General features: G+C 45.4%; 1 protein-coding gene across 1 annotated transcript; it reads right to left on the bottom strand.

The window, feature by feature from the left end:
* Positions 1 to 1,240: 1,240 nt before the first annotated feature.
* Positions 1,241 to 7,923, bottom strand: LOC311195642 (long-chain fatty acid transport protein 2-like; the record flags this gene model as incomplete). The annotated part of the gene is given in 6 exon segments (XM_084269057.1): positions 1,241 to 1,279; positions 3,189 to 3,310; positions 3,814 to 3,972; positions 4,188 to 4,397; positions 7,454 to 7,779; positions 7,781 to 7,923. Coding segments are annotated over 6 exon segments (999 nt in total).
* Between the last annotated feature and the right edge of the window lie 16,376 nt (positions 7,924 to 24,299).

Below are 24,299 nucleotides of genomic sequence, written 5' to 3'. Positions count from 1 at the left end.
CAGTGGCTTCTTCCTTTCATTCTTCCCAGGCTGAGCTTGCCTTTGAGTACCTACCCCTGAAAATGGGGGAGACCACCGGGGAGCTGGTGCTCCAGAGCAGTGAACTAGGCTCTTCCTACTACAACCTGCACCTGAAAGCGACTGTGAGCAAGCCGGAGAAGCCTCTCTACTTTTGCACCACACTGGGCTCTAGTCACACCATCACCACCAAAATCATGAATTATGCCCAGCAGAAGACAGACTACCTTCTCCAGGTGAGCAGGGCCCACCTCCTCTAGCCAGCATCACCCCTCTCCGGCGAGGGATCCTGCCCCTCGAGCTTGGGGTGGCCGTGTGAGCCTGTGGAGTGAGGGGTGGGTCTTCCCACCAGTGCTGAGACATAGGCCCCTCTCTGCTGCCCCTGTCAGAGGCACTCGAGGACGTCCCGTGGTGCGTGGTGCCTGTGCGTCCATGTCCCTGCCAGCACTGGGGTTTCAGGTCTCCCAGGGTTGCTCATTATGGGCGCTCCCTGAGGGTGTGGGGGGCCGGGGGTGCAGCAGCTGGTGAAGGAAAGGGCCCCTGTTACAGTGGAGGCCGTCAGTTTCTTCCCAAGGTGCTGGCTGTGACACCTCACCCCGCTGTTCTCTCTTCTCTCCCTGTACAGACCAACTCCCCGGACTTCCAAACAAAGCAAACAATCACCGCGGCCACCGCCGGCCCCAGGGGCACGGAGGTCAGCGTGGATGTGACCTTTGAGCCCTGCCAGCTGGGTGAAACCAGGACCGTGCTGCAGCTCTCCTCACCCCTGGGCGGCGAGCACAGCATCCCCCTGCTTGGCCTGGCCCTGCCGCCCAAGCCCCAGGGCCCTTTTTTCATCAAGGCCGGCTCTTCCATCTCCATCCCCTTCAAGAACATCTTCCTCCAGGCCACAGCCTTCCAGTATGCTGTGGAGCACCCGGCCTTCACTGTGAGGGGCCCCGAGAGCTTGCGGCCGAAGAAGAGCTCTGCCCTGGTTGTGTCCTTCGAGGGGGGGCTGGCTCCCGCAGCCAGCCGGCTGGTGGTCTCTTGCCCCCCGGCGGCGGGCGGGCAGGGGGCAGCTGTTTCCTGGGAGTTCTACCTGCGGGGCATCCCCGCTCAGAAGTGACCGGGTGTTGCAGTTTTGCATAGCTGGGTGCTAGGACAGAATGGGGGCTGTAGGAAATGGTTGTTGTGAGGAGCTGCTGAAATTCTCTGTGGCCCCAAAGCGTAAACATTGGGCAATTCAAGGCCAGAGGGGCGGCTGACCATTGTCAAAGCGCCTCTGTGAATCACGTATAGGAGAAAAATGGAAGCAGCTGCATTTTGCCACCGGAAACGGGAGTGAGAAGATGTAACGAGCTGTGCAGACACCAAGGCCGGGGAGGAGGGGCCTTGGGTGTTGGAGGGAAAGATGTCCCTGCAGCTTGTGGAGAAACCCATGGTAGAGTGAGTGTCGTCCCTCCTGCAGTCCATGGAGAAGGCCAAGACCTCTGTAATCAAACCACAAGAGTTTCAGTAATAGTATCCTTTCAGTCAAGTTCTTGCCTTCTTAAAATGTTAATCCCACCTTTCCAGGAGACTTGTGCACTCAAGGCACGTGGGTACATGGGATCACATATTAAGCTTATAAACCTTGTTTATGTAGTGTTTTCTGCACTGGTGTTGAATTCTGTGTACTGAGTAAACAAAAAAAATCCTATTAAATAATGAGAGCTAACTTATCTGTGTCTAAAGATCTGACCTTTGTATATAAACAACCACCAATAATGAGTTATCTGCAGGAGAGCCTCAGATACCACTCAACTGCATCATTCAGTGGGCTTTGGGTTCAGCCATCATATTCCTTGTTTTTTGTTATGAATCTGTTATTTTTTAACAGGTCACTGCAATGGTTAAGCTAAATAGCTCTGTGTGGCTAACATTACCAAACTCACCCTATTTGGGAATGAATTTATACTTGGCAGCAACCATACCTGTCTCTGAAATACCAGTAGAATTCAAGAATTTACAGAGTATGCCCTGTGAAGCTGTTATATTTGTCTGCACATGCATGCTATCAAGAAACACAACTCCATTTAAAAAAAAAGAAAAAAATTAGTATATTGGCTCATTCTTTAAGATTATTTTCCTAAAAAAAACCCCATTTTTTATGAAAGGACATAATCTAGTTTTTTCAGTTCCCCTGTAATTTAGTTATACCTGTTGAATACTAACTAATTATGCATGCTTTGCTAATTGGAATTTTCCATGAACCACAGGACTGACATATAATTTACCACCACCCTTAATTATGTTCAATTTTTGATGAAGACTACTGGCCAAATACAGAGATCGGGTCTTCTGATCGTAATAAAACTTTATTTTATTAACTGCTCATTTTGGGCTAACAACTCAAATAATACAAAGCATACCAGGATCTTCCTTAGATACCCAATTTCTGAGGAATTCTACTGATTTTCTGTAATTCTGGCATCAGAATGGAACCTCTGAACATCTGCTATTTCAACACACATACATAAATTACAAAGAAACTGCAGACCTGATTCTCTGTTCTGGCTCACGGTTATGGCACTAGGGAGACTGACAGATGCTGCCTTCATTGTTACTAATTTCTAATTGCTGTTCAGTAGGCCAACCTCTGTGAAAGTCATTCTATGCAAGCACATTTTTTGACATTAAGGATTAACTAATATGATTGCAGGTTCTCAGCAGGAAAAGTACCTATGAATAGGCACCCTATGCAGACGTTATGTTAAGTGTATGTTCAGAAAGGGTACTCCTCAAATAATCATATTAACATTTAATTCGGGATCACCTGCCTATCTTGTGTTAGGACATTTTAGCTACAAACCCCAAAAAACTAACATTACCCAGAACACAGAACCTTATTTTTTGTTTGCAGGAGGAGTGCTTGTGTCAGGAATGTGTTTTCTCGATCCATTTTAGTGGAATGCCAATTAATGAATTGCCATTGATCCACTACTGAAAAGAATGATTAATTCAAGCCAAAAATGCAACACCCCTCTCCTTGAAAACAGTTCATGTTAGTATGCAGTGAGATTACAGACCTTTTTAAGGAAGGTTTCGTTGGAATCTTTATTTCCCCTCCATTTTCAGTTAGATTTTGAACATAATATAACAAATATTCCCAGTAATTTAATTAGCAAAAAAAGAAAGGCAGTTAAAATTACCGGTGGCACACTGCACAGGTACCGAAGCACTTCCCCAATATACTGTATCACTGTTACGTTGTATTTTCTGCAATCATCCCAGAACTGGCTTGCTGAAAATCTGGCACGTACAACAGTTGCACCTGCGTAGAAAGAAGTAAAACAACAGAAGGAACAATTCTTATTATATCATAAAACCATACAGCATTTCTTAGCACAGCATTGTAGAAAGCTTTTAGAATTAGGGATATATAGCTTTTGGAAAAAACCCTCTTCCTGAAACATACTGAAATACAATCTATGCTGAATAATTCTTTTAACCTCTATTTCTGTTCATCAGAAGTTAAAGGCTATTATCGTAGATAAGACTCAATACTAATTGACCCTAAAACTGTGCAAAGAGCTGTCATGTAAGAAAGGATATATCCTTTTCATCAAAATTTGTACAGAGTTAAAAGCTGTGTAGGTCACGTGAAGATGACAGAGAAATGAGAATGCCTCTTCACTTGGTAACGGAGACACATACAACCAAGTATTTCAGCTCAGAGTTTAGTAGCTAGGGAAAAGCTTAGTGTATCTATGATCATATCTCTGCATGAATTCTGCAGAGAAACATCTTCATCCATACTGGTTAAATGCACAGCACCTTTCAGGATGCATCCATGGACTCCAACAAGGAGGGCAGAGCTATGATAGAGGGGTAGAGCAGTGTACACAATATCTTCTGAGGTAACCTTGCCAGCATCAAACAAACCGCAAGCTAGCATTATGCGTTCATGGTTAATCACTGCAGCTTTAGGAAGACCTGTTGAAAGTCAAGCAAAAAGGTGTGTAACTTCACTGGAACAATAAACATAGTAAGACTATTTGGCTTCACAAGGGCTTAAGAAAAGTTTTTTTCTCTCATTTACTGATGCAAGTGAAGTAATGTGAGATAACATTGTCTTTCCTTATTAAAAAAATCACAGTGTCTGAAGGGATGTCTGGCCTTCTATATAGCTCTTTGTGAATTTACATTACCTGTAGTACCAGAAGTATAAATGTACATTGCAGGACTTTTAATGGTTGTAGCTGATCTCCAAGACAATGGAGTAGGCTCATCTGAAGCAGCATCTACTTTATCAAGAAAGCTCTCAACTCCTTCTGTAGTGGATGTCTTGCTTAAATAATAAACCTTAACATTTTCTTTCTTCAAGAATGGCAGTATTTCTTCAACAGATTCCTTCAGTTCTGAAAGAGGAGAAAAAAAGTATTATAAGAAAACTCTGCATTATTCTGTGAACTATACTACATCAGCATTGGCTCAGCAGCTTTCATCTTTAGCTGCCACTGGAAAAACTCATGCTCAAGTTGCATCAGCATCCAGCAAAAAGGACTGAAGAGGTATCATGTCTCCCTACAGGACTGGGAGCGATTTGACCTGATTTACTGCAACGGGAACAGAACTGCAGAGGAGCAATCCAAGCACACTTCCTCTTGCCTGCAGACCGTGCAGGACTCCAAGGGAGCATCACCAGCCCCACATCACTACCTTCCCTCTCCACTGTGGGGAAATGCTTCACTGTGGGTAAGTGCCCACACAGAGTTAAGTGCTTAAATCACCACTATGTTTTATGCAACTCATCTTTCTCAAGTCCCAACTCAAATGGAAGAAACACTGAAAAGCAGAATGGAGAGTGACTTAGCAAGTATTGGTTACTGCTGAAGCTTGGACTCCTAGAAAGTTGTGTTCTGCCTCTCCCTATGCCAGTCTTCTACATGTGTCCTGATTAATCCCAGTTCTCCTCACATCGCCTTGGTATCTCCAACCAACAAAAGCACGCGGTTGCAGGTATGTGCCATGAGTAGACTAACTCCCTGTGTGATCGGGTCCTGTCTGCCTTTCTCATACTGAAGCAATAATGCAGGTCTCTCTCCTTGACCAGCAGCCAGTTTCAATCAAGATGGAAAGAATGTAGTTGTCCCCAAGACTTTTATTCCCTTAAGAAGATGGATAATTGAATAATGGATTCAAGTGGAGCTAATGAGACAGGTGATGCAATTGTATATACCTTGTATTTTTAGAAATCCAGAACAAAAGCCGTCGAACTTGCGGGCACTTCTACTTGAACAGATAATCCACAGGATTTAAAATTAATCCCCAATCATAGAATCATAGAATCATAGAATGGTCTGGGTTGGAAGGGACCCCAAGGATCATAGAGCTCCAACCCCCCTGCCACAGGCAGGGCCACCAACCTCCAGGCCTGGAGCTACACAAGGTTGCCCAGGGCCCCATCCAACCTGGCCTTGAACACCTCCAGGGACAACACCACTTTCACTGAAATATCATAATATAAAACTTCCCATAACATGTAATTTATTTTTTACCACTTCTATTTTACTTCAAAGCAAAGAATAAATCATGTTACTAAATCAACAAATCTCTGAGGTGATTTAATACTAAAAACTAAATCACCTCTCCACACTAAATTGACTAGATAAAGCCAAGACCCACATCGAAAGTTTGTCTTAATTGCAGAAAAGCAGTAACACTAATAAAAGCGTTACCTTTTCAGGTCTGGCAGACTGGAATTCCTCATCAAACAATTCTCTACTCCTGCTGTACCTTTGGTCCAAAAACCATGCCAGGATTACCGTGGGTGCCCTGTAGCCACCAAGCTACTCAGGAAAATCTAACAAAGGCTTCTTCTAGTGAACAGGTAAGGGAAACTCAAAATATTAGCACAGCCTGGCCTGTCTCATGCCATTCCACCTGTGCTCTCCAACACTGCACAAATGCGGGACTGCACAGAGTATAAAGCTGGATAGGAGGAGAGTTCTGCTCCTGAGATGCTATCAGGCATGGAGGAGACAAAAGGCAGGCTTTAAGCAAGTATCTCATGAGCTGGCACTTTAAAGATAAACAACCCCCAATAAACTTGCTCTGAGATAAGTAACCCTCCAATAAACTTTAAAATCCTTATTTTATTGTAGGTATAAGTAACTTTAATGACATATAAACTGTACTAATGAATTCAGCATATTTATTTTCAGAAACTTATCTGTGCAAGCACACAGGGTCTCTTATGATGGTAAGTTCTGATGAGACAATTTTTATCTTCTGCTCATAAAAGATGAAATGTAATAAAGACAGAGAGGCAGAAAAGACCTAGACTTCTTTCCACTCCCAGTGTCAAGCATGTGGTAATATTTGATGAATATGACTCATTTGTTTCTTTTTCCTCCAAGCTGAAGGCTTTTTTTGAAGATTTCAGGCAAGTAAGTTATAGAAAGAGGAAAAATACATTTCCACACCACAGCTTTTCCTACAGATGCTAATAATTCAAATATTGATTAATTTTGAAATTTCAGCAATTGCATAAAATTTATCCTAAGGCAGAAATCTGTCACAAGAGGTGAAATTTTTTTTTTGAACTCCTGAAGTTTTGGGGCATATAAAATATTTCCGTTACGTATTATAGATGAACAAGTTCTCCAGCTCAGCTGAAATGTGGTGTATATATATATATATATTCGTGTAGAAGTTGTTAATTCTAGACAGGTAAAATTATCTTTGACTTCTTACATGGTCAGTCATTCATACTGTTTGTGTAGACATACAAACATACATGAAGAACTGGGCATGAAATAAGGTCTCTGCTCTATACGGAACAGGGCGCAGCTCTCCATTTAAAACATACAAATACGTCAAAGTCTCATCTACGGAAAATTATTATGGTTTGTCTTCTTGGGTTCACGTGTTTTTCTTTGAACTGAAACTTGAGGAAAGCTTTTCTACAGGCTGCAACAGCCTGCATGTGGCTAAGTCGCTGTCCAGCTGCAGCAGGAGGATTCTTCCGTGCTGCCTTGCTTATCTCTGGACATTTGCGTGAACAAAACCGTCAATTAATTATCTTGTTTATGGCCGAGGGCTCTTTTATTTCCAGGTCTTTACTATGAAACAGCTAACAAGGTATCAGAGCTCAACGCCCACGTCTTGTACACGCGTTGAAAACGAAATCACGGTGCTAACTGTGATGGTAACTGCCTGGCCACCTTCGCATCTGCTCTGCGGCACTTCCCGAGCTCACCCTCAGAACAGCGCGATGGGCACACAGGGCGTCCCTCCGGCCCAGCCGCCCCCGGGCGAGGCACAAGGAGCGACGCCGGCGCTGCCGCCCCGCCGCCTGCGCGCACCAAGCCCGGTAAGGAGCCCCGTCGCCGCGGGGCAAGGGGGCGGCGCGTTAACCGAGCAGCTGCTCGCGGCTGCGCTCCCCGCCGCCCGGGGCCGGTGTTCTCCTCACCTGGGGCCGCCAGCAGCACAGTGGCCGTGCTGCTCTGGAAACAGCGCAGCAAGGACGCAGCCCTGATGTTGGAGTTGAGGCAAGCCATGGCGCAGCCCAGCTTGGCGCAGCCCAGCCAGACCCAGACGTAGGCGGGCCGGTTGCCCATGAGGAGGGCCAGGCAGCCGCCCGTCCGCAGCCCCGCGGCGTCGCGCAGCGTCCGCGCCGCCTGGCTGCTCCGCCGCTCCACCCGCTCGTAAGTGGAGACCCCGTCACCGAAGAGCAGCAGCGGCTTGTGCGGAGTCTGCCGCGCCCGTTGCGCGAAGACGTCCAGGAAGGGGCCGGAGGGCCCCAGCTCTGCGCGCCCTCCTCGCTACGCGCGCCATGGCGAGGGCGAAGCGTATGTCCTGGAAGAAGTAGGGCCAGGCGCAGCGCAGCAGCAGCGGCAGGAGCAGCAGCCCCGCCAGCGCCGTGCACAGGGCGGGCAGCATCCCACCGCCCGCTCGGGCACAACCGCTGCGCCTCGCTCCGAGGGCGGGCGGAACGGCCAACGGCCGCGCCTCGCGAGGGACGGGGAGAGCCGAGGCCCGCGCCCGCCTCCTCACAGCCCCAAGGGTCCCGCGGCAGCCCCGTGCCCGTCAGGTGCGGACGGCCGCCCGCAGTCGATCCTTCCCCCGGAGGCGTTGCCTCACCTGAGGGCGGTCGCTCCCCGCCGTAGCAAGGGGCACCCCATCCTACCCACCCCACCCCGACGATCTCCGTAGCGAATGGAAGAGCAGGTGGTGCGAGCCAAGGTGCAGCCGCAGCCTAGGTGCTTGCGGGCTCCCTGCCTGCGTGCCGTGTCGGAAGGTGGCCCCAGCGGTGCAGCTGGAAGAGACACGCAAATTCAGGGTGGCAGACTGGCATCTTTCGTTGCCATCAGGAGGCTTCTCTCGGAGGCTGAGTGCATCCTGCATGGGACACGGGCCATCTGCGCAATCCCTTGTGAAGCTGCAGACACCGGTGGCAGAGGCAGCCGTGCCTAGCCAAGGTTCACACCGGGAGAAGTGTGGGCTGAGGCTTTCTGGTGTATGAAGTGGTGAGCTGCCCCGGGAAACGTATTCCTATCCTCTTGTACCACCCTGGTGCTATTCCTCACCGGGTGGTTACATAGTCTAATAGGTAAGAAGTAGCTGAGACAACTGGAAATTTTAAAAATCCCTCCCCCCCCTTATTAGTATTCTAGATACACAAAAGGAATTTACAGTCTCAGCCTCTCTGTCTTGCTCTGTTCCAAGGCTAAGAGACACATTAGTTGCTCAGACAACCTTGGAGCAAACTCTAGGAATTTCACCCTTCTGACTGGACCTGGCGACCCAGGGCTTTTCTTGGTGAAGCAGCCCTTGCTGTGAATAAAAGCTGCTTTTTCTGTCTTATTTTTCATTTTGTACTCTGCTAAGTGCCACTGGAGACAGTTTCCTGCTGTTTTGTTCCATTTTCAGCTCCCATTTTATTATAAAAGCGGATATTCTCACCACAAGGTGAGTTGATTCAGGTCCTTGATCTATGAGGCAACTTTTTTTCACTGCAGACTTTGTTTCCTCTGCCAGATCAATTCAGTTTGGTGCTAGGTGAGCTGTGCAACGCAAGTGCTGGATGTTCAGGCAGGGTGGGAGGGGACAGAGCTGTCCAGTTTAGCTGTGGCCAGACCTCCCAGGCAGCTTTTGCAGTTGAAACCGGACCTGGTAGGTTACAAGTGGCCTACAGCCAGCACTGCCTTTCCTGCTTGCATCCTCCTCCCTGTGAGCCAGTGTCAGAACTCATGGGATTGAGTAAGGAGCTGGTTCAGAGAGTTAGCACAGGTGGAAATTATCTGGTTTATGTCTAGGGTAAAGGATGACTCTCATTAGGCTTTCATATTTGGATGAACTTGGAATATTTTTTTACAGTTCTGTAACGGAGCTACTGTTTCAAACTGGTGTCTCAGGGTCTTTTTAAGAGTTATTCCACAGCTGTGAAAGCTACAGGATATTTTTTAATGCTTCTGTATCTGACGGTAGCTGCCTGGGACAAGTACGAGAAATCGGCACAACCTCTTTGCTATACTCACAACCAATCTTTCCAAAGCATTGCTGAACTACCAGAACTAATTCCAGCCTCTTGCTCGGAAGACTGTGTAGCAATATTGTGCTGTGGTTCTGCAATGGGATTTCTGAAGAGTTTCCCTCTTCCCTTCTTCAGTTACATCTCTGACTTCCTGCATGGGCAGTGGCGTTAGTTCTGTAACTTTATAGGGGATGGTATTCAGCAGCCAGGAGAGCTAAAAGCCTCAGGGTAATTGATCATGAATGTTACCTAGTGACATTTTGAAGGACCTTTGGCTGTCTTACTATTTGGGACTATTTAAAAAAAAATGAACTTGTACATCTTCACACAAGTACTTGGTTTGCTGGCCAGGTTTTCCACAATATGTTGCTCTAAGCTGTCCTTTGAGATAAACATTTCCAACTGTCCCCCAGTTAGTCTTCTTGCAAAGGTTTTCAGCTCTGTAAAGACTTCAGTCATGAGCTAGCTAGCTTACCTAGACAGTTAAGTTTCAGAGGCAATATTTACTGATGCCCTACCTACCAATGGCAATGAGAATTCATCAGTTTAGTTAGCATTACTAGGCATTTGGATAGCCTCTAACATTTATGAAGCCCTAGCTACCTGTAGCTACAGTGTTCCTTTTGATACTTTTGAGTTATTGCTAAGTTTTGTTTTGTTCTCTAAAACCCATATGAGGCAAAGCCCTCTTAGGAATTAGTCTGTGCTGCACAGCGGGACAATTTGTTTTTCTTCAGTAATCCCAAGAGGTGAAGGTGTGTTACTCCACTGCTAGATATAGTTTTGTGTGTTCAAGTATTTCTCATTACTATAGCAGCTTTAATAGTTAATTAACTGGTAATTTATATATTCTCTGAAGTTATTATATCATAAAATGTGTCACATGTGACATGACTTTGAAGTGGCTGGTGCTTTTCTGTGTTATTTTGTGGGGGAATTACTAATCTAGGCAGGCTGTTTTGTGCTTGACTAGTGTTATGGACTGCTATAGCACGTGTTGATATTTTTGCTCAAACAGCTGTCACTTTGGCTATAAACTGCCATATGCTTCAGGGTTTTTTGCTGAACCAATTATCAAATTAAGTATTATTAGCCTAGAGACAATGAGTGCTTTTTTTATTGACTTAGCTGTTTGCTAGGTTTTTTAGTTCAGTAAATCCTATTTAATACCTTATCTTCTTTTTTACCCCTGTTTTCCTGTGGGGGTTTTTTTTTGGGATGTCTTGTTGGGGTTATTTTTCCCCAATTAGCTACTCTAAATACAGAATTTTTTTGTTTGTTTTAGAGAGCTAATGGGGTTTCCTATGATAAATTTATTGTCGCAACTTCTGAATCTAAGATGAGGTTTTATTTCCAGCTCTGGGGAATGATGCACAGACATACTGTAAGGATTAGTTGCTTAATATTTGCAGTGTACAACGAGCTATGATTATATGGTGCTGACTATTTTCTTGCTCCTGCCGCTGTGGCAAGTGGTGCATGAGTTCCCCTTGACTTCAGCTATGAAATCCTAATAGCTCAACAGTTGCTTTTCCTCAGCTTTAGACTAATCTGTTTTACTAGAATCTGTTTTACCAATAGAAAATATAGTTAATGAACTTTATTCACTACACTCTCTTCTTGGCTTCTGTGCTCTACTCGTTTGCTATTTTCCTGCTTACTTCTATTTTCAGTTCTTTGTAGGAGTCATGTTGCCACGGTGCTCATTTGCACTATTCACAGAGCAGGAAAGGAAGGAAAGAACGAAGAGAAAGTAAACCTTGTCGGATGCTATAGAGCTCCTTAGATGTGGGGAAGAGACTGCCACTCTGCAGGTTGACAGTCGAGGCTTTGCAGGGTTTGCCTCAGGCAGGGACATCTTGCTTTGATCCACGAGATGTCAGCAGAGGGTAACAAGTGACTGGAAGTTTGTATTAAACTGCCATTGAAGTTCGCCGTACTGTTTATGAGAAAGTACATGGGCAGGGAGCATGGGAAAGCCCAGCACTCCTTGTGTTGGCTGACTGCAGGATGCTCCAGGCTGCAGCATTTTCTGTGCAGCCAGCCTCCTCTTTTTCTTCCCGTTTTTTTTTCTTTTAAGGTTTGATGGGAGAACGTCATTGTAATGGTACGAGGCAGCATGCTCCAATCTGGCTGCCTCCAGTGACAATAATCATACCACTAAACACTTTCCTAATTACTGACAGGATTCAGACTAGATGACTTGTGGTTTCATTGAACCTGTGTGATGGGTCAGCTGGCTTGGTTCCTTTCTTACTTGTTTCTCCTGACCTTTCCCTGGGAAAGCCCCAAAGGCGTATTTTTTAGGACTGCTAAACTGAGGTCTTCAATCTTCAGTTTCCAGTTTCAAATGCCTTTCTGTCCCATTTATAAATACACAGCTGCTACAAAGGTTTGTTTGCAATTTTACCACAGTGTTTCTCTAAGGTCACAATCAGATGAGACAGTTGTAGCTGATCTAACTCATTTGTGCTGCCAGAAGGGGAGGTTCTGTTTCCCTTTCGTCCTTGTGTGGCCTTCAAGCTCCACTACCTCCCTTGCTCCAGTTCTACTGCTCTTTTGGCACTTCAGTGATGAATTTAGCTCGCTAAACCAATAGAAAACTATGTTTTGCTGGGTGAATCCTCTGCTGACTCACTGAGCAGAACTGGCTCATCAGGGATGAGGAGATAATAGGCAACACCTTGATCTCCTTTCCTACAGGCTACATCTTAAATTCGCCTTCTGTTCCCATTCCACTTGTGAAGGGCTGCAAGTTGTCTTTTAACAAAGCAAAATACTTTTTGTAAATGTAAGAACCAAGTTCAGAGTCTATGGAGAGATAAATCAGTGAATCTACTTGTGGCAGAGTTCAAGCCATTCCATTTTTGCCCTCCCTGTGAAGGTCAGTGAAATACACGCTCTGGCACAACTTAAACTGTGCTAACATCAGCAGTTTATTGGTATTTTTCCAGATCTTTCCCCATTTCTAAGGGATGATGTTTAAAAATTTGCAATGCATCAGGATTTCTAGTAGGTCAGCTAGGTGAGCTGACTTGCTGGTCCAATCTGCAGCTGATTTGACGCGTCTGTTCACTGAAATACTATGCAATCACCAACCTTGAAAAGAGTCTCCTTCAAATTGTGTGATTTGCTCCTGCGACCCTGGAATTTCTAAGAAAGCTTTATTTAATGGAATACTCAGGTCCCTCCACACAGTAGATGTTACAGGGTGCCCTCATTTTGCTGCACTCTGTCACAGGCTCTTTTACATTTCTTTATGTTAATGGCATTGCTTTCAAAAGATAAAAAAGGTGTAAATGGGTTGTGAATAAATATGCCATGACTCATTAGACAAAACCATATAGATTGTCTAAATTTAAATGCAGTTAATAACAATGAATCTTAGCTACTCCATTCTGCATATGTTTAGTAGTTTTACCCACTGGTTAGAAGCATATATGGGATCTTGAGAGCGGACCTGGTCTTCAAATTCTCTAGTAGATCTAGTTGGAGATCTAACCATTTTGCTGCAAAGGCAGAATGCTTGTATTGTATATGTAACACTTGCAACAGACTCTGTGTGTCTGTCTTCCCAGCAGTAATTGGTAACTAGATTTTTGTCACTGAGCCCATCCTTATCTTCCATGGATGGACATGTTTGGGATTCATCAGAACAGATGTGCTCTTCAAGATCAGTGAAGGGAGCTGTCAAAGCTCAGGAATTATCTCATCTCCTAATACAGAAACTCCAAAGGGAGCCTTGCTCAATTCTCATTCATGGAGTTGAGATAATGTTTCCATCCCATAAATAGATTTTGAATTCTGTTACTTCATTACAGACACACAGCCTAACTCGATCCAGAGCTATGTCAGTAGAAGTTAGTTCAGAGTTCAGATGGTTAGGTTAATACAGGTGCCCCAGTCGCTTGCAAGCAAGCTCCTTGCTCTCTCCTCTCTGCTGAGGGCTTGTTATCTGTCAGGAACTAAAGTGGCCAAAGGGAGATGAAAGGGTAAGAGTTAAGCAGAAAGCTTAGATGAGCTTTGACCTTGGGAGAATTTAAAATTACTCCTTTTTGCCTTTTTTTTTTCTTCATTTCTGATGGAAGAGTAAATGACATCCATTTGTCCAAATGCAGTGGGTTTTTTTTGTCCACTAACTTTAGACATAAATCAGATTCAGCATAAAACTTGTAATGAATTTATGAAATCCTCCGAAGGAGCCTCTCAAATCAAACCCTACTTGTATAATTTGTTACAATCATAGCATCAAGGCAAGCTTAAACAAGCTTAAACTTTTCAGAGGTGTTGAAATATGAGCAACATTGATAGATGCTGTCAACAAAAACATCAAGTAGTGGAATGTAACTATGAAAGAACTGTATTTTCTCAGAAAAGGGAAGGGAGGGGAAAAGAGGCTTTATTCTCCTAGTCTTTACTACTGAGCAGTAGTAAAATGAACAGATAAAATCCGCCCCCTAGTTTAGTCTGACGGTACTCCAGCCGCTTTCACACAGTTAAACTGCATGCATATGCTAGAAAATAGTAACTTGTCTGCCTAAGGGAATATTCAAAAGCTTGAGAAACTGCACAGAGCGACTGTGGCTTATTCCTCTTGTCAGGGAGTCTCTTCGAGGCATTTCGTGTCTTGGTATAGAAAGGAGAAACAGAGGAGGTTTGGGGTTTTTTTTTAACATTCCACCTATAGTAAATGAAGGTCTAATAACTTTGGTGCATTGGGCTGTTCCCTCCAGGAAGCTTGGGATGGATAAGAGGTTGTTGGAGAGCCAAGGCTTCCTCTGTCTTCCAAGAAAGAAAACAAGTGGATCAAATGCTAAGTATTAGTGCAAAAATCATGCAAAACCCCCTTAACATTAGGAGGTCAGTAGCCTCCTTGCAATTGCCCCTCACACATTGGTTAAAGGAACCAGAATTTTTGAAACTTGGTTAGATGTACAATGTGATATGTCTGCGATTTCAACTCCAGTGGGAGTGAGAAGGAAAGCGTATGCACTTGTTACTTCAGGGGCACAGCAAAGTTATATTAATAATTTCTATAAATACTCTGCAGGAAAGATGTGAAACAGTTTCAAATTGCAGATGCTGATGTACAACAGGCTGTGTTGCAACACCATATATTTGAGATTCGAGTGATTTCAAATGTCCTAGAGCCATGAAGTTCACTTGGCAGCCCTGACAAAAAGTATTGTCACAGCACTGACCCTAGAAAATGTTGGCAGATCGTGTTACTGTATACATGGAAATAGTGGTCTGAATGAAATCTATCCTACTGAGTGATGTGCCTTCTGCTGCATGAACCTCCTGCATTTTTCAGTAGTCAGCACTAAACTGCCTCTGGAAATGACAGAGTGTAAAATGTCATGGATTATGATCACCAAATCCTTTGCCTTCATAGAACTTTCTTCAGCGCTGTCACCTTTCTAGACTAGAAACATGACATCTAAAATTAAACCAGATATCCATATGTATGTTGGTACTCGTGTTTATATGCACATACAGTGTAGCTAGTCAGAATGTGGATTTCTGCAAACTCTATTAGGAAAATAAATTAATTATTAAATCAGCCATTTCTATGATGTAGCAGGATTTGTGAGTAGCAGCCAGGAGGACAGTAGAAAGTTCTGTCTTTGTGAAATCAGGTGGATTCAGCCAACAAGGACTATTTTATTTGTTCAAAGTTCCAAACACTTTTTTCACTCCTTTTAAGATGAAAGTTTTGTCTAACATTTATCTCACAAGCGCTCTGCTCTGTCACTGTGTTTACTATTTCAATTGCAACTTCTATCTCCTCACTGGCCACTGGCCAAATCCTCTCTACAGCAACAGGTTAGTTAAATCTGGTTTACATACGTTAGAAATGCCAATGGTCCTAAAGAAAGGACTTGAGGCAGACACATTAGTGTAACAATAATTTATTATACATTCTTGCAAGAGCAGGTGACCTAACAAAGTAGGCACACCTTTGGTCAGAGTCTGTGGCACTTTTATACCATATCCTTAGTCAGAAATCATTAGGTTACCTCAGACACGTAAACACATTCATAACCTGTCCCGTTTCATATTAAAATGAGCTCCAAGAAGCGATTTCCATCACTCCTCCCCACTGTGCCTGCGCACTGCTGTTTGGTGATGGTGGTTGAGGGTCCTGGGGATGAAGTCAGATGGCTCCTCTTCCTCACCGCAAGTAACCTTCTGTCTTGCACAGACTCAGTTGCCCCTTGGCTCTGATCCAAACCACAAGTTGGGTTTCAGCAGGTTGTGTGTACCTTCAAACAAGGGGGAGCTTGAACTAGTTACAATGAAACGCTTTGCCTGCATTTGTGACCAATTAGAGACAGGCAAGGAATTCATTGAACAGGTAAGGAGGAGGGGGGTACTGGAACTTGTCAAAGAAGTCATTTTATATCCACAGAGCACATAGTCCTTGAGTGTGTAATTTACTTAAAATACGGTGTTAGACTCAAACTTATGCCCCAACTGGTGTTTCTTCTTTATCAGTGAGGCAGAGTCGCTCAAGCCAGGCATTGTTTATGGCAGGTCACCCTGTGGCACTTCAAGCCATCCTGCTGGCAAGCCTTCCTTAACCCTTTACAAGCATCTTAATGCAACATTTTAGCAATGTTGAGACATAAGGCCACAGCTTTCCCACCCCATCACCCATTACTTAGCAAATTAAGCTTGAGGTGGGTCTCCAGGCCTGGTCAAAACCGGCTGGAGTCATCTTTTTTGTCATGCGCCACCATCATGGTGGAAATACTGGGTTCACTGGATTCACACATGCGTGAGCGAATGGGATATTTTGAAGGAAAAGAACTGAAGTCCCTTGGGACATGACTAAAAACACTGGGGCTGCGAATAAATGGGAATTTTTTGAGGGCAAGGTGCTGAAATCACTTGGGACATGACTACAGACACTGGGGCTATGAATAAAGGTTTTTTCTGGGGGCAAGGAGCTGAAATCACTTGGGACATGACTACAGACACTGGGGCTATGAATAAAGGTTTTTTCTGGGGGCAAGGAGCTGAAATCACTTGGGACATGACTACAGACACTGGGGCTATGAATAAAGGTTTTTTCTGGGGGCAAGGAGCTGAAATCACTTGGGACATGACTGCAGACACTGGGCGTTTTGCTTTGGCCCCCCACCCCCTTTCCAACCTCCTTCCCCTTGCAGAGAGCACCCGCGCGTGCTGCGCTCAGCTGGGGGCTGGGGTGAAAGGACCTCACTTTTGAAGCTCATGTGTCACCCTGCCACTCGAAGCACCGTACCTGACTCATCCTCCAGAGCCCCTAAACCCGTCTGCAGACTCTCAGCAGCAGCAGCAGGACTCGCTTTTCCGCTCAATGCATTTTCTGCACGGTCACCGACTTGTCTCCAATCTTTCCCACGTCTGGCTGTGGAACAAGCACGCCCGGCTCCTGAGCGTTCCTCTGCCGCACCAGCTGCAGGTTTTCCTGTCGCTCTTTCCAAGAGACGTCTGCGGCGTGAAACTCTCTCAACGGGGCTTCAGTGGGGCCCTTCAACGGCTTCAGAAGGCGCTTGCGCACGGCCTTCTCCAGGACGGCATCTGCAAGGGCAAAGCACAAGTCCAGACCAGCTCCTCCTCTCCAGCAGAGCCCAGACCAACGTCACCGTTCCCAACAGAGACACCCAAGTGCAAGACCTACTTGCAAGGGCCCGTCTGGTGCAGTAGCTGAGGCTGCACATGTTTGCTGACAAGGAAACAAAAGGCAGAGCAGAACCTGTGCTCCATTTTCATTTACGGGAAAAGCTTTTAAAAACCCTGCGAGTCACAGAACCTCCAAAAACCCAATTAAAACCAGGAAAAAAAATCCCAGACCATAAAACCAACAAGAGAACAAAGCCAAATAACCACCAAGCCAAAGACACCAACAAACCCGGAAACCCCAGACACCACAACAACCCCCAATAACCACTGAACGCCACAGCAACCACAAGAGAAGCCCTAAGCCCTCCTCTGCCAAAACAACCCCATGAGACAGAAAAGCCACAAGCCGCAACTAGAGAGAGACACAGACCCACACAAACCCCACAGACACCCCAAAATCCCCCCAAACCTGCCAGCCCCGACCAGCTTCCCCTACCCAGCTAAAACAACCCCACAAGCCCGCACCGACCCCACTAACCCCAGCCCCAACGCAAAGCCCCACAGAACCCCCGTACCCCCAAAACCCAGCGAAAACCACAAGCCCGAAAAACAAACCCCGGCCGTGTACGGCCCGGACACGCTCAGACTGACCGGAAAGAGCCCAGTAGCGCCCCGCCCCGCCGGCCCCTTCGATGCCTCGTGTCTCCCGTGCCGGCTGCTCGGGGAAGGGGAGCTCTGGCCCGGCCGCACCCCCGAGCCCCCGCCGCGACCCCCTCCGCGCACTGCCCGCCAAGCGCGGAGCCCCCCCTCCCGGCCCAGACCCCCCGCCGGAAGCCGCGGAGACACGTCCCGGCACGGACCGGCGCCGGGGAACGTCGGCTGGGGGGGGGGGGGGAGGCTGGAACGCGCTGCGCCTCGCCGCCCGCGCGCCCCGCACCGACCCCCGGCCCGCCGCGACCACTCGCACCGCGACCCGCCGACCGCCCGGCCCCGGCCGACCCCGCGTTGGGCGGCGGAACCGGCGCCTCACCGGTGTGATAGATGAGCCTTTGTTCAGTAAACCACATGTACTTTGAAACAGGTTGTAACGTTCTGATTTTGTAAGAATGATTGTGTAACGTATATTGTTAGTTGCTAACGAAGCACAGAACTGAGTTATAGGTAACTTAGAAGTGGAAACCATAGAAATTAAGTAGCCAATGAATGAGTTTGCTGTTAAAGACGGCCAAATATGGGAGAGGGGTCAACTAAGGGACAAGTGAGGAAGAGGAGCAACTTCATCCCATCGACCACTAGAAGGTAGAAGACGACCCCCTAACAACTGGCGCATGTGCAGAAGAAGCCTCAGTGAAACAATCGGGACCCGGAACTAAAGGACTATAAAAACCTGAATTGGGAAAGGGACGGTGCGTGCCATTGGTAGAGCTGAGACGCTCTGGCCGCCCAGCGCTGTTTGCTTAATTGCCGCCTGCCAAATTAATAAAATTAAGTTTGTAACTGAATTAACTGGTTTCCGACTGGTGACTGGGAAACCCACGATAACAATTTGGTGCTGTGACTCGGATGGAGAACAACCGGACGCGAGCCTCTGAGCAGGGAGGCGCCCCGCTGTATCAGCGGCCCTGCCAGAGTATCCGCTCGGCTCTCCACCGACGAACCGAAATTCTCGGCAATAAGCAAAGAAAAGCCGGCAAAGCCCCTTAATCTTTGTGCACGAAGCCCCGGACGAAGACGCAGGACGCGTGAGTATAGGCCAGTTTACCGTTCGGTTGGGGCCAGGATTCCCGGGGTGGGTGAGGTACGAACCCCGAGAGGTGGGTAAGAGTACAGACCCCGGATGATGGGACAGAGGAAAAGCAGGCCCACTGTCACCATGGGTGGGGGAGATCCTGTGAATCTTTCCCCAGTACCCCCGAGTAGTCCATTGGGACTGATGATTAAGTACTGGGATGCTCACCCTTCTAGGCGGGGTAAGAGTAAAGTAAAGATGATACATTAATGTATGGAAGTCTGGGCAGGACAACCCATAAGGGGTGAATCTGTTCGCTGGCCCAGGTTTGGTTCCTTTGAGGATTGGGTATGTCAAGCTCTAAATTTGAGTGTAAATGAAAAGGAACCCTTTAGTTTAGAAGAAAGTGAATATGCAGCCCGTTGGATAATTTCTGAAACAAGGCCAAATTTATACACTTTAAGTGAAAGAGAACCCCTTACGAGAAGTGGCAGTGGGGGGATGAGAAAATGTTTAAAGAAGACTAGGGGTGTCAAGAACTTTATTTGCTGGGGATAAGGAGTAAGACAGAGCCCCTGGTAAAACTGAAAGTATGTCCCCAGCAGTAAGAAATTGAGTTCCTCATGGACTCAGGGACGGAAAGATCCACCATCCAAAGTTTACCCCCGGGGATGTAAAATTTCCTCGGAGACAGTACAGGTAATTGGCGCAAAAAGGAAACCCTTTGCAGTACCCGTGGTCAAGGAAATATTATTTGAAAGCAACTCCAAAATTGGCTTAGAATCATTGTTGCTGGTGCCTGAAGCCGACTATAATTTATTGAGATGAGACTTAATGGTTAAACTAGGAATTTCTTTGGAAATAAATAAAAAAACAATTACGAGTTAAATTATGCTCCCTTAAAGTCGAAGACGAAAAGCAAATTAACCCTGAGGTATGGTATACCCCAGAGACCACGGGAAGATTAAATATTAAACCTTTTGTGATTGTGATTAAGGACCCTGAGGTCCCGGTACAAATTAAACAATGCCCACTACCTGAGGAGGGTAGGAAGGGATTGAAACCAGAAATTAAAAGACTAACAACTTTTACGGGAATAGGAGCCGGGCCAAGGAGTAACCCTCGTCCAGTATGTGGACGACTTGTTGTTGGTCGGAGAAGATGAGGAAACAATTAGACGGGAGAGTATTAAACTTTTAAACTTTTTAGGTTTACAGGGTTTAAAGGTGTTTAAACAAAAATGACAGTCTGTAGAAGAAGTAGTAAAGTACCTAGGACACAGACTCAGTAAAGGAACTAAGAAATTGGATCGTGAAAGGGTTAATGGAATACTCTCTATGCCTCTGCCCAGAAATAAATGACAAGTGTAACAATTATTGGGACTTTTTGGGTATTGTAGACAATGGGTTGAGAATTTTAGTGGAAAAGCAAAATTTTTATATGCTAAATTAGCTCACGATGGGTTGCTAAAGTGGACTCCAGAGGATGGAGAAAAATTGGAAACACTTAAGAGGGAATTGACAAATGCCCCCATGCTCACTTTACCCGACTTGTGGAGACCCTTTTTCTTATTTGTTAATACAGAGGGAGGTGTCGCATATGGGGTATTGGCTCAGGAGTGGGCAGGAAGCAAAAACCTATAGCCTATCAAACTATTAGACCCGATTAGTAGGGGATGGCCCACTTGTCTGCAAATAATAGCAGCCACGGTACTATTGGTGGAGGAAGCTCTCAAAATTACCTTTGGAGGAGAGTTGAAAGTAATCTCCCCACATAACATCAGGGGAGTATTACAACAAAAAAGCGGACAAATGGATATTAATTGTTTCTCCAAAGTTGTCTCTAGAAACTACCTCTCTGCAGAATCCGGCCCAATTTTTATATCTTGAACCATATTCACAGACTCAAAATATGCTTTTGGAATAGCTTATACATTTAGAAGATTTGGGAATAGAGAGGGTTAACAAATTTACAAGGAAAATACTAATCCATCAAGGCCATAAGGGGCCTTAAGAAAATTGCAGTGGTACGCTTGAGGGGACACCAGAAAGTGTTAACCCCACAAATAAGGGCAAATAATTTAGCTGACCAAGAAGCTAAAAGAGCTGCTTTACTAATTCTGGAGACTAGGGACACAGATATATCGGATAAGAGGCAGAAAGAACTAAATCAACAGGTACCGAAATTCATACCACAGGAGTAAGAAAAACTAATAAAGATGGGAATACAAAAGAATAGTTCAGGAACCTGAGAATTACCTGACAGCCGAGAGGTTTTTCCTAAAACAATGGCCCTCGAAATTTTACAAAGAATACACAGCGGTACACACTGGGGCACTCAAGCCTTAATTGACCAATTTGTAATTAAGTATATGTGCATTGGTTTATATGGTCTGGCTAAGCAAATCTTAAGGGGATGTATAACGTGTCAAAGGGTCAATAGACAATATCTAAGAAAAATAAAGCAGCTGAATCCTGTAGTTTCACAAAATGTTTTTAACTACTATTTTTAACAGTACTGCTGCCTACAACTGCTGCCTGGGAGTTTTCCTCCTCCCAGGCACTGTGCCCCTCCCCTGTGCTGGCATCTTGCTGGTGCCAGTGTATCTGCGGGGTGGACTTGGCCAGGGAGATCACAGAGTTACAGCTGCATGGTGGTGTGCTGACTTAGCATGCAGCTCAGCTGCTTCCCCTGGCTGGTTCACCAAGCAAGCATGGAAGCTGCTTGCACTGGCTGGAGGGAAGCACAAGATGCACATGGAAAAAGCAGGAGGAAGAATCCTGGCCCATAGACCCTTTTCTAATACACAAATTGATTTTACCGATTCGACAACACGAACCACGGCCTGGGTGGAGGTTAAAATATTATTAGAAAAAAAAAAATAATTACTCCCCGATGTGGGATTGTTGAAACTGTAGATTTGGAATTGAGTGACAACATCACACACTATGGCACCCACAAAGTTCTGGCAGAGTTGAAAGAATGAATGGAGAAATTAAAAAACAATTAACAAAATTAAAATTGGAAACAGGGATGTCCTGGATTAGGTGTTTACCATTGGCTCTATTAAATATCTAAACACAGCCGAGAACTGATGTGGGTGTTTCTCCCTTTGAAATGTTATATGGGATGTCATATGACATGAGTAACCCGGGGAATCATCCATGATTGGAGGATTCCCTAGTAGAAACTTATATAACACAGCTAATGGCAAGAAGAAAGGAGTTAATAAGAAAAGGAATATTGGCACAACACCCCCCTTGGATATGGCGATACACAAGATAAAACCGGGTGACAAAGTCCTGATAAAGACTTGGAAAGAATCTTCTTTAACACCTCAAAGGGAGGGACCTTTTCTTGTCTTACAACAGATACAGCCATTAGGACTGCTGAGTGTGGATGGACACATGCCAGTCAAGTGAAGGGACCTATTTCGGATTCAACATTGCAAGACCCATCCTGGAAGGTCACCAATTCCCCTGGAAGTCTCAGAATGACCCTAAAGAGATCTTAAACACCGATGCTCTTATACAGATAAGTGATGAAGAAGAAACTTGTAACTCTAAGTGTGTAAAAACTTTACAGTTAAGTGTGGAGTCAAACGTTGTAATTGTTATCCTTTTGTGTGTTTTATTTGTAAAATCTGCCAAGGACGGTGGTGGTCTCATTGTTATGAAGGAACCCCTCCTAGGGGAATTTATGGGAATAATTACACACAAAAATTGAAATTGACACAAGAAATATTTGAGTATAAAATAGCTTAAGGGGAAATTGAAAAATGGTCACCACAGTGGTGGAATATATATAGGTTACCAGAATATTATTGTTTCCACCCAAACGAGCCTGTTCCTCTTTCAATAACTATTGTCCAGGGGTGTTGCCGGAGAGACCTAAGTGGAGTATGGTGCAGCTCCCCAGAGTAAAACGAATAACTGGGAGAAATTCAAACGAAGGTGCGCTAAGAGAAAAATCTCGGAGCCTCCTGAAGAATACCCCTGCTGCCGGGAAGATGGAACACCCCGTGACTCGAAGCAACCGAGCCGACGGGCGAGGCAGAGGTGTAAAAACTGTGGAGGACGGAACCCCGAGATCAGAGTAATGCGCAAGCCTCGGAGGAGCTGCCCTAGTGCAAATCCCGGCTTAGCACTGCCTCAGGAACACACCCACCTAGGAAAAGAAAAAGGGGGGCTAGAGGGCAATAAATAGGATCAAGAAAAACCTTGTAGGAAATCGGAATAGCACCACCCATCCTGGCTGATTGTTTTAATTATTGTATGTATCTGGGAGCAATTAATTAGACCATGTCAAGGACCCTTGTTAGGTGGGAGGATTCAAAGGTCCTTAAAGTTAATGTTAACGGAAAAATCCCTAAGATCACGATCTGAGGTGGTGTTACAGAACAGAGAGGTTTAGATCTCCTATTTTTAAAACAAGGGGGACTTTGTGTAGCCTTAGGAGAAGAATGCTGTATTTATGCAGATCATACCGGCATTGTTAGAGATACTGTGGCTAAACTTAGGGAAGGGTTGGAAAAGAGATGACGAGAAAGAGACTCTCAACAAGGCTGGTATGAATCATGGTTTAACTCTTCCCCCGGTTGACTAAACTCTTATACTAAGCCACCGAGAATTACAATGGTTTACTGAACAAAATGGTGATAAAAACAAAAAGGGGGGATTGTGATAGATGAGCCTTTGTTCAGTAAACCACATGTACCTTGAAACAGGTTGTAACGTTCTGATTTTGTAAGAATGATTGTGTAACGTATATTGTTAGTTGCTAACGAAGCATAGAACTGAGTTATAGGTAACTTAGAAGTGGAAACCATAGAAATTAAGTAGCCAATGAATGAGCTTGCTGTTAAAGATGACCAAATATGGGAGAGGGGTCAACTAAGGGACAAGTGAGGAAGAGGAGCAACTTCATCCCATCGACCACTAGAAGGTAGAAGACGACCCCCTAACAACAACTGGCGCATGTGCAGAAGAAGCCTCAGTGAAACAATGGGGACCCGGAACTAAAGGACTATAAAAACCTGAATTCGGAGAGGGACGGTGCGTGCCGTTGGTAGAGCTGAGCCGCTCCGGCCGCCCAGCGCTGTTTGCTTAATTGCCGCCTGCTAAATTAATAAAATTAAGTTTGTAACTGAATTAACTGGTTTCCGACTGATGACTGGGAAACCCACGATAACAGTCTTCTTTTCTACTCTTTGTATAAACAGGTGTAATTTTTCCTTTATTCCTGTCACTGGGGACTTCACCTGACTTCTATGACTTTTCAAATATTATGGAGAGTGGCTTGGAAACTACATCAGCCAATTCCCTGAGGACTCTGGGATGCACCTCATCAGGTTCCATGGGCTTGAGCAGTCAGTTTCCTAAGATGGTCATGAACTTCATGTTCACTAACAGCAGAAGCGATATAGTGATCCCAGGTCCCCCA

The sequence above is a fragment of the Gallinula chloropus genome (genome assembly GCF_964237585.1).
Source record: "Gallinula chloropus genome assembly, chromosome: 11".
NCBI classification, from domain to species: domain Eukaryota; kingdom Metazoa; phylum Chordata; class Aves; order Gruiformes; family Rallidae; genus Gallinula; species Gallinula chloropus.
The sequence above is the reverse complement of the archived record's forward strand: the minus strand, read 5'-3'. Positions and strand labels throughout refer to the sequence as shown.